Source organism: Haliotis rubra, unplaced genomic scaffold, assembly GCF_003918875.1.
Source record: "Haliotis rubra isolate DU_JTF1 unplaced genomic scaffold, ASM391887v1 Scf689, whole genome shotgun sequence".
NCBI classification, from domain to species: domain Eukaryota; kingdom Metazoa; phylum Mollusca; class Gastropoda; order Lepetellida; family Haliotidae; genus Haliotis; species Haliotis rubra.
The window spans coordinates 1-18,797 of record NW_025767400.1 but is presented as its reverse complement, the minus strand read 5'-3'; the positions used below and the strand labels follow the sequence as shown (position 1 = coordinate 18,797).

The window sequence follows — 18,797 nt, the reverse complement described above, 5'->3', positions numbered from 1 at the left end:
GAGCTATAGACTTAGGGTTGGCATTTTGAAGAAGACTTATTTGACAATCAGTATTTACATATTCAATATCTATCATATATATTAGTCGCAACCTATTATAGATTGGACATTTTAGCATAAAAAGCAACTCATCTTCTAAGATATTTTTACAAAATGGACAAAATCTTGATTTTCGAGGAATACCTTCTTTTCTACCAGCATGCTTCATGATGTTTACTTCACCTGACTTTAAAAATGACACATATCTTCTTCAGTCTTTATTACGTAATGTCAATAGGTATGATTCCGGCCATTTCGTCCATGTGTGTGTGCTGTTTGCTACCAGTCGGGCAGAATATCTCATCTTTTCTCCAAACCCTGGTAGTCATCTCTTATCTCATGCCCAGGATAAAGTCGGAATCGTTAAACTGTGCTTTTGACAAATATTACTTTTGCATGTGAAAAATATTTCGGTATTCGCGTTTGTTTCAAAGTTGTAAAATCTGGCTTTTGGCCTATAAAAAAATATCCCGTTACCTTCATATGAGCTTTTTGGGTTCATTTTCAGAAAATGTCACTTACGTTGCAGCCTATTACAACACTATGGCAGAGTTTCTACAGAGAAGTAACTCCGGGTAACCTAGATCTCATATTAAATGTGTGCATGTACATTCTACATTCTGTTTCCAATTTCATGACCGATGATAGACAAGATACACCACTTAAGTCTGACAAGTACTTGACATAGCTCTATCTTCACATAGAAATCTACACGCAAAAGACAACGAAGTGCTGCACAGTTAACAGTTTTACTATGAAAGATGAGATGATAGAGGCCAAGGCTGGATATTCAGGGTGAAACCATGATCTTCGCAGACCGCTGATGTCATGTGAGCTGATAGAGGCCTAGGCTTAATATCCCGGGTAAAGCTATCATCTTCACAGATCGATGATGTCATGTGAGATGATAGAGGTATTGGCTGGATATCCAGGGTGAAACTATGATCTTCACAGACCGCGGATGTAATGTGAGCTGATAGAGGCCTAGGTTAGATATCCAGGGTGAAACTACGATCTTCACATATCGCTGACGTGAAGTGAGATAATAGAGGCCTTTGCTGGATATCAAGGGTGAAACTATGATCTTCACATACCGCTGATGTAATGTGAGATGATAGAGGCCTAGGCTTAATATCCAGGGTGAAACTATGATCTTCGCAGACCACTGATGTAATGTGAGATGATAGAGGCCTAGGCTGGATATCCAGTGTGAAAACATGATCTTCACAGACCGATAATGTAATGTGAAGTGATAGAGGCATTGGCTTCACAGACCGCTGATGTATACGAGGTGATAGAGTCATAGGCTAGATATCCAGGGTGAAACTATGATCTTCACAGATCGACGATGTAATGTGAGATGATAGAGGCCTAGGCTGGATATCCAGAGTAAAAATATCTTTACAGGCCCGTAATGTAATGTGAGGTGATGGAGGCATTGGCTTCCCCACTTACATGGTCTAAAAACCCTCCCATACTACTCTGGATTCTTCAATAGATAGTAATACTTCTTGGAGTATTAATTATTGTGAAAAAACAGTTACAGAATGGTGTAGCAATACATTACACTACCATGTAACAGTCATCTCACCAAAACATGTTTTGTTCACATTAGAGATGACAAGACAACACAAACAGAAACACGATCTCCGATTCTATCACTTGCTGTCCACGCTGGCGGTAAAAGACTTGCAGAGCTTAACATGGATGTAACGCTTAATTTCTATCATGGACAGGTGAGTGATATATTTTACATTGTGTACAAGGATGGCCTGCTTCATTCTGACCTTGGCTAGTCTCTGCTAGGCATAGTATCAGTGTTCTGTGCCACCCGTCTTGGCCGTGATGAACGAACTCATTAACAGCTTAACCCCATCGTGTAAGAATTGCTATCGGTCGTGTCTTAATGAGCAAGGGATGGGGGTGGCTAGAGCGTTCGATCGTCACACCGAAAATCCGGGTTCGATTGCCCACATTGGTATAATGGGTGAAGGCCATTTCTGGGGTCCCCCGCCCTGATATTGCTGGAATATTGCTAAAACGGAGTAAAAGCATATCCGCTCACTCTCTTAATGGTTGAGCTTATCGTCCCTCCAGAGTTTAGACTAGACGGATGGTTAGACTAGATAAAGATCATTTCGACGGTGTCTCGCCATCATAATCTTTGATACTGTAAAAATCGTCATGAACCCAGTTTTGAAGGGTTTTATTCCCGGGAAAAATATAACGTTTACTCATAACGTCAAAATCGATGTTCCATTATGGTACAAGGCGGTTCCCTACGTTGTCTAATATCGAAACATCTTTTAGCTGGAACAACTGGTTTGTTGCCAAGGTTGATTAAAATTCAGTGTATTTGTATTTGGTTGACCAATGTATTGGTTGTGTATGTTTTCTTTAATATTATTTTCAGGTCGACAATGGAGAACTAGAATGCGGATATTGGAACTTTAATAAAGGGTAAAACATTCATTTGTTTTTTTTAAAGTCGCCAGTATCCTCCTCATGATTCCAAATACACTGAAGACGAAAAGACGCAGTGCTGTTCCTTCACCTTTCAGTTCGTATAGTCAAATGTTGGATTTACAGTGCCAGATATTAAATTAAAGATGTGTATCCAGGCGAGTCACCCCTCAAAAACTACGGCAACAGATATAATTCCAAAAATATTAATTGAAATAATTGTTATATATATATATATATATATATATATATATATATATATATATATATAAAATGGTATGATACACAAGTGCTGTTGAGTATTTTAAACATTTTATCTTTGCACTTGCTTTTTCCGGTGCAAATGGAGAACACTTTCAAACATGATAAGGGTCATATGGCTGAAAACGTCTTCATTGAATAAATTTAAATAAAATTACTCAGACACAGATTACATGTTACAAACCGTTTCAGGAATGAGTAATGGTAAAGAGAGGCAAATCAAAGTCCAATATTCAGTTACAATGTGACCGTTTTAAGGAAGGTACAAAACATAAAACTGGCAATACTCTTCTCGTCAAAACAATGATGTCCAAAACATTTTATAACGAACAAAAACTATTTACCATCGTAAAACAATACTTGTATCCAAATGTTAAGATTATGGTGTAAAATAACTATCCAACATATAGTACACATTGAAGTGTGTAGAGGCAACGATTTTTGCGATGTTCTACTTCTGACTCACAAACATGTTTGTGACTAAGGCAGATTTCACTAAATGCCGAACGCCATAGTGTGTCTCCACATGACCTCCGATTCTCAGATAAAGTCTTGAAGTCAACATATTGCGAGAGTGCATCGTCAGACTGTAGCCATTTAGAGCGGACGTTAACAGGGCGTTGGTTTGATAGTAGGACGATGGTGTTTAGGAAAGATAAGTGTATCATCCAGTCTATCAGTATGCATGTGTTAGGAATAACAGTGGAATCAACAGCCTTGAAAGACAGAAACGACAAAGCTCAGAGCTTTGAGCAAACATTATAATTGAGGCTATATCGCGTATATGGTCTAAACCAGAAAAATCTGTCTTCGTTTCGTTATCTTTTGCGCTATATGATGGTGGTTTGTAAAAGCCAGTGATTGACATTATGAGCATCGATCTACACAATTGGGTTATAATGACATGTGACAACCAAGTCAGACAGCCTGACCACCCAATTCCTCTTACGACAAGCATGGGTTGCCGAAGAACAATTCTAAGTTGGATCTTCACGGATACAAATGAAATCAACTGTAATGGGGCGGGGGCGGTCAGGTAGTCTAGTGGTTAAAGCGTTGGCTCGTCACGCCGAAGACCCGGGTTCGAATCCCCACATGGGTGCAACGTGTGAAGCCCATTTCTGGTGTCCCCCGCAGTGATGTTGCAGGAATATTGCTAAAAGCGTCGAAAGCCAAACTCAGTCAGTCAGTGTAATGGGGCACCGTCTGCCCGGAGAGGCGAATGCGAGTGTTTCGATTCTATTTCTGGCTGATACTTGTTATTACCGAGCCTGACACTCTGCATTACTGGGATAGAACGATGGCTGGTCTACTCGGACTTTACTGTCTTTGAGTTAGGTATCCATGTTTAACTGCCAAATGGTATGTGAATGGGCTAGCATTAAGGAACCGGGGACAGTTCTGAATAGGACACAAACACACACACACGACTATGGCAAGCTGTTTCCGAAATTGTTTACCTTTAATTATATTGAAGCTATTTTTAACTGAATTAAAGAATTCTTCAACAAAATTGTCATATCTGTAATGCGTATGTGGGTATGTATAAACATGCCTTTGTGCCATGAAACAAGTAAACAAATAGATCCCCCTATGTCCACATATGATTGGAGTGACTTTTGTGTTTCAGTTCCTGGAGGACGGATGGGTGCAAGAGAAGTCACATAAACAGTTCCTTCTCAAGATGTGATTGTGATCACTTGACCAACTTCGCTATTCTGATGAGTCCAACAAGAGTCGTGGTAAAACGATAACTCTTACTTATAACTCACTGGTGTTAATTATCAGAATAATAATTTATGACGCCCGAAATCATGACTTCAAAACATTCCCCCTTAGTTCATATTGCCACAGTGGCTAAAGTGGCACTTTCGAATCAATGGTGAAATGCCGTTCGATTCCCAGCAATGGGATTTCTCTTAAGAACAGATATGACAAAAGCCATGTGATATTCACTATCATGTGACTTGTCCTCACTCTGAAAGCATTGTGTAACGTCACGGTAGCCTTATAAAACTCATAATAGAACGAAGGTGACTTCCATTCTCAAAGAGTTGAACAAAGCACAGCTAGAAACATCAACCAGGGGTCTAACACTGCCAGAAGACCAGCCTTGAAGGCATTATATACTAGCCACATAAAGAAACTGTGCATTGTCAAAATGTTATCCCAGTTGATAAGTACGATAACAATGTCAAAGGTACATATAAACTTTAATGGAGGGATCATGAGACCATAACAAGTCGGGAGAATTTCAGTTGAAAAGTCAATCACAATGACGTCACGAGTTCACAAGCAGGACAGGGATCAAACGACCATGTGACAAGCTCAATAACGGGTATGTTCACCATTGGCATTGAGAACAGCAGTCCATCGACGACGCATAGAGCCTATCAAACGTGCAAGGAAGGCTTGTGGGATGTCACGCTAGATTCTCTCAAGTTCTGTTGCAAGGTCAAGGACGTTATCTGGCGGATGAGGAAGACGGCGTAGACGTCGATCCATCTCGTCCCAATCATGCTCAATCGGGGAGAGATCCGGTGAATTTGCAGGCCAAGGCAGTAAGTCAACGTTGTGGTGTTGCAAGAAATCCATAGCAACCCTTGCCGTATGAGGGCGGGCATTCCTATAGGAATGTTAACCAAGGGCCATGACGTTGCAGAAAACGAATTGCCACAGGTCGAAGAATCTGATCCCTGTAGTCCACACCAGTTAAGCTGCCCTGAACAATCACCAAAGGAGTTCTTTGGCGTGCTGTTATTTCCACCCCATCATCACGGAACCACCACCAAAGCGATTCCTCTCCAAGACACAGGCCTATGCATAACGTTCTCCCAAGCGTCTATAGGCACGTTGACGTCCATCACTATGAGAAATGTTAAACCTGGACTCATCTGTAAAAACAACATTTCTCCACCAAAACAAGGGTCTGCAAGCTGATTTCGGCACAACATTCGGCGAGCTCGTCGATGACGTTGTCAGGATAGGCCGTATGGCGGGACGTCGTGGTCTGATCCCGTGATGACGTAAACGTTGTCGAACTGTGTTGGGGTGGATACGGCGAAGTCCTGGGATGGTTCGGGCTGTCATCACTGCATTCTGAAACCTGTGGCGAAGATAGGTCACCCTTATCCATATGTCCTGTGTTGTCGTTGTTACACGTGGACGTCCAGAACGTGGCCGATCGATGACGTCATTTGTGTTCTGGTAGCGTTTCACCAGTGCAGAAATGGTGTTCCGGTGGCAGTGGAAATGTGCAGCCACTTGTCGTTGAGACATTCCACCACGGACCATCCCAATGGACTCATGACGTTGTGCAGACGTGAGCCTTGGCATGCTATGAGTTTCAATAGCCGTTTAATTTTTTTAACGATCGCAAGGGCAGGGGTTGAGCTTTCCAATGTGACAGTATTGTGTGGCGTTCATTTTCTCTGTTTCTCTTTCCCGGAATGCACGTGCAACAACGTATTGCCTGTCTCAAGGACGAACCCACTGACGTCACGGAACGTGCCACGTGCACGCATGCTGGATACATGTCACTAATCTATGAGTTTAAATCCTTATGTGTCTACACAGGTTTGATTAATTTAGATTTTAAATTTTTGTATGCAGAGTTTCTTTATGTGCCTTGTATAGATATGATTATTTGCATTTCCCAGTCTGAAGAAAACCTGAGACTCCTGAAGATCATCTCCATAGTTGGCTGTTCCTTTTCTATCCTGGGCTGCTTGGTGACAGTACTGACACACATGTGTTTGTGGAGGTAGGGAGCGCTGTGTTCCAGTTAATACTAGGTAGCAAAAGAAAGTATATAAAGTAAAAGAATATTCAGAAACTGTTGTTAGGTGTGATTATGCGTATTCAACCATCGCCGGTGGGGTTATTTTTAAATAAAAAGTATACTGGTTCAGTGTAGACTGTAGCTCGAAATGCATTTTGTTCCGAAATTCGCAATGTTATTGATTTTCAAGCATCAATTATGTTAAAAAAATAGAACCATGCAGAAGTGTTCATTGCGAAAGTACAGTAAATTCTTCTGACATAACACGCTAACATGGCCACTGACAGAGATGAGAGCTATTTCTTTAACACAAACCTACGTCAATATACCGTTATTACAAGGCACCATGTTCTGGCAGACCTTGATCTACCACTGACAGATATGGCAGCTACTTCCTTAACACGACATTACAACAACATCCTGTTACTACAAGACACAACTTTCTGACAGACAATGATCTACCACTGACAGAGATGACAGCAACTTCCTTAACACGACCCTACGTCAACATTCTGTTACTGCAAGACCATAGTCCTGTCAGTGATGAAGACTACAGTTCTTATGTTTCTAGTATACCTTGAAGTGCCTAATACATTCAAATATGTTACCATTAGAGTAAGTTAGTCTTATGCACGTATGTCTCATCGCGGAAATGAATACCGGCATGTAGAGGTACATAAGTTCATTACCCCATCCTCTCAATCACTTCATTATACAGGAGTGTTCGCTCTAGTAAGTCCGTCATCCTGGTGAACCTTTGTATGGCGTTGACCTTGGCCTACAGCGTCTTCCTGGCTGGCGTGGAGAGAACGGAAAACAAGGTAACGTTGTAACACAAATAGCGGGCATACCGGTATTGATGTTATGTAGTCTTTGTCATGGAAAGAGACACAGGTTATATTTGCACTCACGTGTACCTGACTAAACCCGAACTAAAATATATCATCCTTAGTATAATCATTATTTTAAATTTGTGAAATTTTCAGTAGGTTTTCACAAGTGTTATCATTAAATATTGTCTCGTCTTTCTTCCCCTCTGCTTCTAGGCCGTGTGTACTGCAGTGGCGGCCATTTTGCACTACTTGTTCCTGGCCATCTTCTGTCTGATGTTTGCCCAGGGGATCGACATGGCCAGACAGGTAGTAACTGTGTCAAGGAGGAGTTCAAGACTGGAGGTTGTCCTCGCTCTATCCTGGGGTAATAAAACCTTGATTACCAAGTGTATTATTAAATCTTTGTTGTATCATGATAAAACACGCGAACCCACTCGCTACAAAGGGTTCATTTAATATGGGAGTGACGTCATGAGTTGAATCTGATTCGAGTATCAACTTACTCGCATGTGCAGAGAATTTGTAAGGGAAGGAATTCCACAGTTTGGTGGGTGTACGTCAGGTTTTTATGAGGATTTTGTAATGAGTGTCTTTCGCGTTTAATTAAGTAGACTTATAAAACAAAGTATGGTCACCTGGTTCTTTCACAAAAACATGAATCACAAAAACTGTGAAAAACACAACAGTGTTTGACATTTCTGAATGTTCTTTTCTTTATATATAAAACTTATTTCAGTGTTTCGTGTTAATATTTCTTTCGCTGCCAAATATCATGACATTGTTTGTATTGTCGAAACATTATTTTCCGTTAAAAAAAACTATACGGTATGCATAACTGTAAAAGTCTTCAAACAGACTGAGAGTGCCATGATAGAACATTAGTGGAGCTGGGGTAGTAATCCTGATGGCGTGGAGACGTTTTTTCTGTTTAACAGAAAATGGGTATAATCGTGTCTTCAAAGCAACATCATGTTAAAAACGAATCTCAAGCAGTTCATCCGTAATAGCTTTGAGGAATAAAACCCCTTTGTAGACATTGTGACAATAGTTTCTTTGAGTGATAGACTCAACTTCATGGCACACAAATAGAAACATGTGACTTTACTAGATGGTTCATCAGCCCCGGCGTAAAGTCAAACCGGATTATTGACAGCCACCACCATGTAGCTGGATTATTGCGGTGTTAAATAACAAGCAAACAACAACCCGATGTTAATCAATGGATTGCTTGTTGTTCTAAGCCACACTCAACAATATCACAGTTATATATCGGCAGTCGAAAAATAAATAATCGAATAAATCGAAATAATCGAATCTGGGTCAGACAATCCAGAGATTAACAACATGAACATGGTTCTACGCAATTAGGATACGATGACATGTGTCAACCACGTCTGCAAGCCTGACCACCCGATCCCAGCAGTCGACTCTTACAAGCATGGTTTGCTCAACAGTTCTATTCCGAATCTTCACTGGTACCATCCGGTTTGACTTTACTCTGGGGCTGATGAACTATCCAGTTAAGTGACCTTGAAAGTATTCTCTTATGAGAAGCATGGGTTGCTGAAGACCATTTCTAACCCGGATCTTCACGGGTCAAGACAGGTCAGCAGCATCTCAGCCTTTCCATCCACGTAGTACTGTCTTCCCATCATTGGTTGAAACGCGCTTCAATCAGTGTACAAAACAAGTCTTTTAATCACTAATTGTTTTGTCTGTCGTCCCAACAGGTGTGCCGGCAGTTATAGTCGGTATTACCCTGGGGGTCACCAAGCTGGAGGGATACGGAAATGACCAGTTGTAAGTAGGACTAGTTCACATCAATATATTTCACTCTTTCAAACGTACGTCTTAACTGATACATGGCACTGTGAAATGAGTGAAACGTCATGTTGTTAGTAAGAATACTTCAAGAGGATGTTTTCTTTAAAACTGTGTGACAGAAGAAATTGATTTGTATGTAACAATACTGCAGTCTCAGTGCAAATGTAAAGCATTCTTTCAATGTTATTTGCATCTACAATTTAATTTGAAAATGATTGTGGTATAAAGTTGTTGTGACACGTTGTAAGTGTTAAATATGTGGTTGTGTTGTTTCAGCTGCTGGTTGACGGTGGTGGATGGGGTTCTGTACGCCCTTGTTGGACCAGCCCTCTTCGTCATACTTGTAATGTCATCAAAATGCGAAATATATCAAACACAAATGAAACTGTGCAAATGTTGTCACTTGTCATGATGTTTTTGACAAACAGAATAACTCGCATTACTGAATTACTTAAACCCTTTATTGTTCTAGAATTCAAATCTGATTTTCAACATGGCCTTTACAGTAGCCATATTGAATTCATGCACACACACATATTTTTTCAAATAGGAAAGGAACATTGAACTTGTGTGGTTAATAGTGAGTTCAACACATTTGTTGAGGGATTTTTCCGTTTAATTGTCCGATATTTTTTATTTTGACCTGTATAAAACAATTGTCGCGATAATTAGTACCTGACGTGTATTTGATCTTTACGACCTGACTTGGTAACTGTAGTAGTTCACAGTGCTGGTGGTAGGTAATATATCGTGGAGATGAGGCTATTTCGACCACTAATTTCTGTCCACTAACTGTCCGAACATTGTCCCTTCACACAGGCTAACACCGTGATCATCGTCGTCATCATGCGGGTGCTGTTTTCCACCAAAATGATGATCAGAAAAGGAAATAGAGAGAGGTTCATGTGAGTGTATTTGCTGCATGATGTCACCAATACAGCCATTCTAATGTCTTTTACCATCAAAGGCATGTCCCGATGTTATCAATGTTAGGTACACTCCGGCGAGTTAGAGTTACCAAATCCTCCTCCGGATTGTTTGGACGGGTATTACATGACGTCATATGGCTCACATTCATGTCACAGCAAGTTGAGACGATTATATATAGAAGCACAGTAAACTAGTTATAACGAACTCAAAGGGACCACAAAGTATATTTCGTGTTATCTTTTTCGATTGTAATATACAGGATGTGGTCAGTTCGTTATATCCGTCAGTTCGTTACAAATATGTTCGTTATAAATGCAGAATTTTGTAAAAAAAATCATTTTATAAGAAAAAACAACTTTTATGTTTTCAATTTCTCGTCACAGTTCTCATACTATCTTAGCGCGAAACCCTGCGGCTTATTTACGGGTGTGACGGCTTCGACGTTGTACAACCAGAAATTATTGAGAATTTAAAGATTGTAATTTTTTTTCTCACTCATTACTCACGTAAATGTGAATATTAGCAGAACATAACTCCAGATTCAAAGACAGGTGAACAGTTAGTATTTTGTCAAGTCACATGGGCAGCAATGCAGGCTTCAATGCAGCGGGGCATACTACTGATCAAAGAAGTTAGAAAGTCGGGTTCCATGCTGTTCCAATATCGGACCACCTCTTCTTTCCTTTCAGCAATATTTGTCAGATTTTCTTATTGACACTTTCCTTCATAAGTCCCCAAACATTTTCTATTGATTTAGGTCAGGGCTATAGCTTGGCCAATCTAATAATGTCATATTTTGGGTCCGAAACCAGGCCTTTTAATGCTTTGAACGATATTTTGGGTCCTTGTCCTGCTGGAAAATCCAAACATTTCCACAGAACACGTGAGCAGATATCTGTGTACCGCTCACTGTTCATATTCCCTTCAAATACACAGAGGGGCATTGCCCCTAACACAGATATGCCACCCCACACGTTAAATTTCGGACTGTACTTTGGGCGCTGATACAAAGGTTTTGTTTGGTCCAGAATTTCAGTGAATTAGGAAACAGCCACACAAAACTTTCATCTGAGAAAATCACATTGTCCCAGTTAAAATTTCTATGCTGTAAGCACCAGTTCAACCTTCTCTCCTTTTGTTCAGGTTTCATGATCGGTGATGGAATTTCTCGACTTTTCTGCCAACCCCTTGCATGCAGCTCAGTTCTAATTTTCTCCTTACAGACAGCCACAGTTCCTCTATCAATCATATCCAGCCTTAAGTTTTCTAAACTCCTTCGTTTGTTTTTAGAAACAAGAATACCAAGCCGCCTCCTGTCACAGACAGTCAATTGTCTGGGCCTACCTGCACCTCCCCTGGTGCTCAATGCCATAACCATTTGCAATATTGTTCAAAACCACGATAAACAGTGAACAAAGGGATGCCTGTTCTACTTGAAATCACTTTAGCTGATCTGATGTCCTTGTTATAATACTCTAAAATCAACTTCCTCTTCTCTAAATCATCCATACTGAGGATCACTGAAAATGTCGTCTGCTAGCAAGTAAACAAAGGGATAACTCTTCACAAACTAATGATAAAGGAATAACGGAGCTGTCTCTCTTGAATGAAACCAAGCACTTGATAGCTGGTCAAGGTTGTTTATACTAGAAATCCAATTAAACATATTCCTAAATTTCTCAATAATTTCTGGTCATACTATACGTCGCATCTCTGCACAGGAATTTAAAACCACTTCCTCCCAAGCCTCCTCCTCTCTTTTCTCTATATCTTAGTATGGTTCTTTTGGCGTGGGCTTCCCCACCTTTGTAGCCTATTTGTTATATACCTCTAATTATTACGGTAATTATAATTTCATTAACGGTTAATAAACGTTGTCTGCCTTGTGTGGGCCTATACAACAACAATCCATGTTGTTATGATTCGCCACAAATTAAACTTGACGTTCTCGGTTGATACTGGTTTTGAGTATAAATGTAGTTATAACGTTATTATGCCTGTGTGCGTGCGTGAGTGCGTAAGTGCGCTGACGGTTTGGAGGCACCTCTATTTGAAAGATAGCAAATAACAAGAGTAATACGGTTCCCCCAAGTTACGCTAAAATATATTATTGAAATTGATTTACTTTATATATATTCTGCGAGTAGATAAACCTGTATTGATCATAAAATTGCCCTCAAGATATAATACTCTTCAAATAATTTGGCTGTAGTTTATTTTCCCAAAGTAAGGACAGTGCTTTTTATCTTACCTTAGACATCAATGTCGTTTTCTGATTGGCTGCTCGCCCTCCTATTATTTTCGATGAACCCCCGCTTACAAGCGAATGACATTTTCTATGTTATCCGCTCTGAATGCCGAGCCGTGGTACCTACGCATTATGTGTGTAATGGAAATTATCGATGCTTTGCGAATGCAAATGGGTGGAAGGGAGATAACTCTAAATTTGTTTTTCTTGTCTGCTTGATTCCATGCCATCTTAAAATCTAGTAATTGGCTAATTGCCTAACTATTATGATCCGATACTCGTGCTTCCAAACAGTTCAAAAGCAACATTGAGGTGTTCGGTAAGATAAATACGTTATTACGTTGGGTATGTTGAACCCATTGGTACCCTCTATGTTTGGTTATGTTTGAAGCGGTAGAGGGTACATCGGGCTCAGGGAACATAAACAAACATTGGGGATACATCAATCCATGTCCCCTCGTGACCAGTGAACAACTTATAATGTACAAGGGTATACCCATTATGGAATCGAGAAAAGAGTAAAAGAATTAAGGAACCAAACAAGTACTTTTAAACTAACGACACATCAATTTTCAGATCATTCAACACGCCCAGGGATACAGTTCACTTTGACACAATTGTACAAATTATGTATTAATAGGAACAGATTATTACAAGTTATTAAGAACATCTTAAACATCTTTGCTTCAACAATGTACTATTGCTGCTTCCCAAGGAGAGGATTATGACGACGTTGTTTTTGTATTTTTTTGTCTTTTGCTTTTAGCAAACAACAGTACTGTTAAAGATTTCTCTTTCGGGAACATTGTCTACTAGTAGAACAGTACTCCCGTGGCTGATGGGAAACATTGCTCACTGTCACATACACATGGACAAATCTCGTGAAGTCTCTGTTCTTGTTTTTCAGGAACATTGACCATTCGTACAACAGTACAGCAGTGGCTGATGGGAAACATACCATTGCTTTATGTCACATACCGTACACATGGACAAATCTCGTGAAGTCTCGTTCATTTCTTTCAGGATAAGTTTTCGGAGCCTTTGTGTTCTGATGCCTGTTCTCGGAGTCACGTGGGTGTTTGGTATTCTGGCATTTAACGAAGACACAGTCGTCTTTCAATACCTCTTTTGCCATCTTCAATTCGTTGCAGGTAACGACTCTTAAGTCAATAGGTATGAAAACATGCGAAAAAATATAATTCATTCATGGCATGCATATTCAGAAAAAGAAACCCCTGCTGAAATATGAATTTGACCACTACTAAATAACCTACAGGCCGCGGCGTTTGGACAAATGAATGTATCATATTAAAAGTCAAGTTAAATGATTACATTATACGTGAAAAATGTGAGTGTCAATGTCACTCGTTGATATGCAAGCTCTAAACCTTGGCCAGGGTAAGACGTATTCGAGAATATTCGTTTCCAGTTTACAAGAAAGAGCAAAGCATGTGCAATCGTAAATCATAAACTACAAACACCAGGTTCTGTGGCATGTACTACTACCACGGGTAGGGTTTGGAAACCGGAAACGGTTATTACAACACCGGAAGTACCGGAAATGAATCAACTTGATCGAAACATACCTCTTTCAAAAGTTAAGGTTTTACAAACGTTGTGTTTGATCCGTTGCATTGCTTTGCTTCTTTGTGTTAAGCGATACACTGACTAGTTTCCAACTATATGACGTCGGTTTGCCAGACAGTCCAGTGAACATCGATCTACGTAATGGGATACGATGACGTGCATTGATCAACGAAGTTAGAAGTCTGACCACCTGATCCCGCTATAACTTCGTTGCAAGCATGGGATGCTGAAGACTAATTCAAACCCGGATCTTCACGATTGTGTAAATGGGTCACATTTGAATATGAATACAAACTGTGATTAATTGAATAATGTTAAACTGATTAATGCTCTATTTATCAAACATACATTATTTCGTTTTCTCATTTGACAGTGCATAACCTGAAACAATATAAAATATGTCTACTCAATTAAATAAAAATTCTTGTGTTCCAGGGCTTCCTGATTTTCGTGATGCACTGCACTTTTAACACTAAGGTGGGTCACTTCACCTTTAGGGCGGTGGGTAACTTTAGTGGTGAAAGCGTTCACTCATCACGCTGAAGATTCCCCTCCTCTATACAATGTGTGAGGCTCATTCCTTGTGTCTCCCCAGGAATGTGCTGGAAGTTTGCTAAAAGCGATGGAAACCTTACCCAAGAGCGGCACTGGTAGCACATGACACTGTGATGAGTGGCTTCCTTAGTTCAATTATTGGATAGTTACATGTTTGAATCCAAGGTTGGCCCCGATAGTAACTATCAGTTGTATTACAGTGTGGGAAATAGTATCCACATTTTGATAGATATGCCTGAAAGTTACTTGCCCACAAAATTATTCACCAGCTAGCCCGAAACGTGAATGTAGAAACTAAGCAAACGATTACAAAAATAGATGAAAATAAGACATCCTCAGCATGACATGGGTTTCCATCATTGCCGCTAATATGATGAACGTTTTATCAGGCGATAATCTTTCATGATTTAAAAGTGTATTATGACTTAACAAGTCGGAGAGAGTGATATATTTACAAAACATGACACAATGAAAATTCAATGAGCCAGTCGGCCAGTGAATGTGGAGGTTTACTCGCCCGACTAGATTTTTTACTAGCGACGGGCTAGCGGTCCAGTGGCTATTTTGCACACTGCAATTGTGCATCGTAATCTGCAGTACACTTAACAGTAAAGCAGTGTACCCAAGTTATCCTGGCATCCTTTCCAAGACGGCAACACTTCCGGTTTGGGGAAGACCGTGACCGGCTGGTGTAGCCATCTTGGAAAAGACGCTAGGGTAAAGAGGTACACCTCTGCAGAAGTTCAGCTGCCCTAGGACCCTGCATCACCGTGGGTTTCCTCCTTACGTACCCTGATGTAACGAAAACACTTTTGAGGCGACTTTTCACTCTTCTCACCAACTCAAAACATGGTAAATGTGAAGCTTCCGACCACACGCTTCCCACCAGTTACAGCTCCATTGGTGATCGGGTGGTGATATGTTTCACTTGTGTATTGATGATGCAGATGGCTGCCAGTCGTCGTGAACATTGTTTTACATTATATGCTATTATTCACAATGGCAGCAGCAACCAACCTCCACTCAACCTTGTGCAGCGTTGACCCAGAGGCCACCTAAATCTATCATATTCCTAGCATATTTATAGCAACAGCTCTGTGTTGAAGACTCCCACCAAACTCTTTAATCACTCTCACTGATTCTTGGTAAATGCTTTCTCCTGATGTAATAAAATTATGATTTTTAATGAATTTCCACATATGAAATTTTAAGCTTAATGTTTCCAGATTCTTGATGGATTGAGAACGGTTATGCGACGCTACTTATCCCAGATGTATGAATCCTTTGAGGTGGGCAGAAAATGGTTTGACAGTACTCTCAGTAATGTAATACGGTATTGTAATGGTAAAGGTTTAAACTCGTTAATCTGCATTATGGCAAAGTAAGTCGCCCTTCACTGCTACATATCAGTTTCAAGCCTAGTGGTTAAAGCTCTTGTTTGCCACGCCGAATTGACCAGGGTTCGATTCCCTGGGTATAATGTGTAAATCCGATATTTGGTGTCCCCTGACATGATATTGCTAGAATATTGCTAAAAGCAGCATAAACCTTACCCATTCACTCACTCCAAAGTCTTTCCATGTCAGAGATATCTCTGATATAATTATTTCTCGTCAGTAAATATATTTCTTTGCGAGAATTATCATGCCTGTGATCTAGAGGATAGACAATTTGCCTCGAGTCGAGTGGAGGAGACGGAGAAGGGCTGCTATCAGTGAGTTAAAGAGGAGTTTAGTTTAACGCACGATTCCAGTATTCCAGTAATAACCTGGTGGGGACAATTGCACAAAAGGCTTCACACATTGCACCCACGTGGGTAATAGAACCGGGGGCTTCGGCGTGACGTACGAACGCTTTAACCACTAGGCTACCCCACCGCCCTGTTATGAGATCGCTCGGTACTTGCTATTACCCCGCCTGTCGCTCATTGTATTAAAATAAGGACTGGCGGACTCGAATCTGGTATTATGTGTCCGAGTGGCAGATTCATGTTGAACCACGGCATGCCCAGTTGCTCTAGCAGTACAAAGAAATGAGGGAATCAGTCACGACAAGGCTTGTTAAAGCAGTCACACACGCGCGAAAATCCGGAAGAAGTTTTAATTCCCTTTACCTTTACCTTCAGAGCAAGGGACAAGAGTAAACAAACAAGGTCCGATAAAACGTCAGGGTGAGATTGTTTATAAGGTGCATGTTGAAGTGAGCGCACCCCTTCTGTTCAAAATGCAGTGCATCGCGGAGTTTTGATTTAATTGTGCAGAAATATTTGACGTTGCCTCGGATTTCATGCATTGGCAATAGAAGAACTAATATATATAGTGATAGATAGAACAAGATCCTCAATAGTGTAAAGACCATGAGTTTGATTTAACCCCTCTCTACCACCTCGGTTTTAGGTCTGAGCCTCGTTTCTGTGATAGCCGATAGTCCCTAGGGATACAATCGGTCGAGCGAACATTTAACATGGCCACTGTAAGCTAATGACAAACCCCCGACACTGCCAATCCGCCTTGGCGGGTATGGGATTCAAACCTCTAATCAAAGGCATCTAATTCCTAAGGGAGGCTACCTAGATCGTGGCTATAAGGGATATTGCGAGTCGACCTATAAATTCGATAATGCAGGGCATCATTAGGTTTCAAGATCATGCTGCCCATCAATATTTGTCGAATGCTGTTGTAGACTCTTTACGAGCAGCCGTGGAAACCCTCACTGAAGGCACACATCGACGATGGGTGTGGAACTGACATCACATAAGCAGTAATTACCAGTCCGGCCAGCCCCGGAATCCAGATGAGTGGCCCCAGCCGTGGGTACCAACTGATAGGTTGGACGAAGATAGCTCTTGATTATCACCTGTAGGGTCAAGTGTTCCGCATCTCTGTCAATATTCAAAGAATAATATACATGAGCTACAGTCAAAGTCGCAAACGAGACCCTCTCTCACTCAGAAGAAGCATGGTTCGCATCTATTCCGTACGGGGTTTCTGAAGAAGAGAGGGGGAGTACTTTTGGCTCTTGTAAGAATTCTTGCCAGTCACCTTAATGGCACAATATCACACACATTTGAGAAATATTTTGGCCTATATTCTATATATATTGGGGCAAATACACTCACATTAGCTTCCTCTTTGATGTAATAAAGACTTAGTATCACTTATGACTCTTTCCTGAAATCGATAATTGAAACTTCGAGGTGAACAGCTTCCAAACAGATAACAATTGCCATATATGAAAGATAAACTATTAAGTTCGTACATCAAGTGTCGCATCGCCTGTTGTCGATGTTTGTCTAACCATTGCAATCGAAAAGTCATGGTGGATACCTTGTAAAGGGACACATAACTCTATGGTGTGCTCACTAGCCAATGTTCGGCCGGTGAGGCGAGTCGATTTCTGTGCAACGTTGCATTTATTCATCTGAACTTCGTGTTCATATAGTAATCTAGATGCGTAATAATTTTGAGAATACATTATACGGTATTTCTGAGGGGCTGATAATATTCTTTGAGAGAAATGCATATGTATTTTAGAGAAGTGTTGCGTGACATTGGTACCTCTGCTACTTGAGACAAAGGACTACATAAAGCAGTCCTTGTTAATTCAAATATCTTCACAAAATCTAGTTTCCTACTGAGATGATGTAGGATAAGGACTTTAGGTCTCCCCATTTTGGATTAGATAATATAAATCAATCACACTTACTGCTTATTTTCCAGGACTGTTCCCTTTGGATTTCTGAAGCAAATATGAAGGAACCTTTGAACAAGGCCGTACCCAAAATTCAGCCGGGACAAATTGATGACACTTGATTGAAGTCATCACCAACACCACCAAGATATAAACAATTTCCTCTTGGATATATTTGATAATTTGATACGATCCCATGATGCAAGTTTGTTTCGTGGAATGTGGCTTTTCTTTCATGCTTCTATGGCATTTTCACAGGAAAATACTTTGTATTGTGCTTTAAACCTGATGTTCAGAAGATTTGAGAATGATAAATTTTGGGAACAAAATATTGTGGAGGTACCACTATTATAGAGGGTTTTTCTATTACCTATCACCGCTTTCAACGGCTTTTTCCCAGAGACATTTGACAAAGACAACATTGTGCCCAGATCAAAGACAGAAAAGATATCATGATTTCATATAGAAATCAAATTATTATATCCAGTTAATGTAAACAAAGATGTCTTTTGACAGTGACTAAGTACAATGTGTCCCTTTTCACCCAGCACTTATCGGTACCTGTCCCTTGTTAATGGATATTATG

At 40.4% G+C, this 18,797-nt stretch overlaps 1 protein-coding gene across 1 annotated transcript in view; it reads left to right on the top strand.

The window, feature by feature from the left end:
• The window catches only part of LOC124258250 (adhesion G protein-coupled receptor B1-like), a 34,899-nt gene extending 18,209 nt beyond the window's left edge, over positions 1 to 16,690 (top strand). The window contains exons 10-23 of the mRNA XM_046692320.1: positions 548 to 614; positions 1,655 to 1,775; positions 2,453 to 2,499; positions 4,394 to 4,505; positions 6,423 to 6,526; positions 7,263 to 7,365; positions 7,591 to 7,741; positions 9,108 to 9,177; positions 9,478 to 9,544; positions 10,021 to 10,106; positions 13,403 to 13,530; positions 14,402 to 14,443; positions 15,748 to 15,810; positions 16,647 to 16,690. Of these exons, the coding sequence (XP_046548276.1) occupies positions 548 to 614; positions 1,655 to 1,775; positions 2,453 to 2,499; positions 4,394 to 4,505; positions 6,423 to 6,526; positions 7,263 to 7,365; positions 7,591 to 7,741; positions 9,108 to 9,177; positions 9,478 to 9,544; positions 10,021 to 10,106; positions 13,403 to 13,530; positions 14,402 to 14,436 (1,091 nt within the window). The 3' untranslated portion in view covers positions 14,437 to 14,443; positions 15,748 to 15,810; positions 16,647 to 16,690. The remainder of the gene's footprint in view (positions 1 to 547; positions 615 to 1,654; positions 1,776 to 2,452; positions 2,500 to 4,393; positions 4,506 to 6,422; positions 6,527 to 7,262; positions 7,366 to 7,590; positions 7,742 to 9,107; positions 9,178 to 9,477; positions 9,545 to 10,020; positions 10,107 to 13,402; positions 13,531 to 14,401; positions 14,444 to 15,747; positions 15,811 to 16,646) is intronic.
• The last annotated feature ends 2,107 nt before the right edge of the window (positions 16,691 to 18,797 follow it).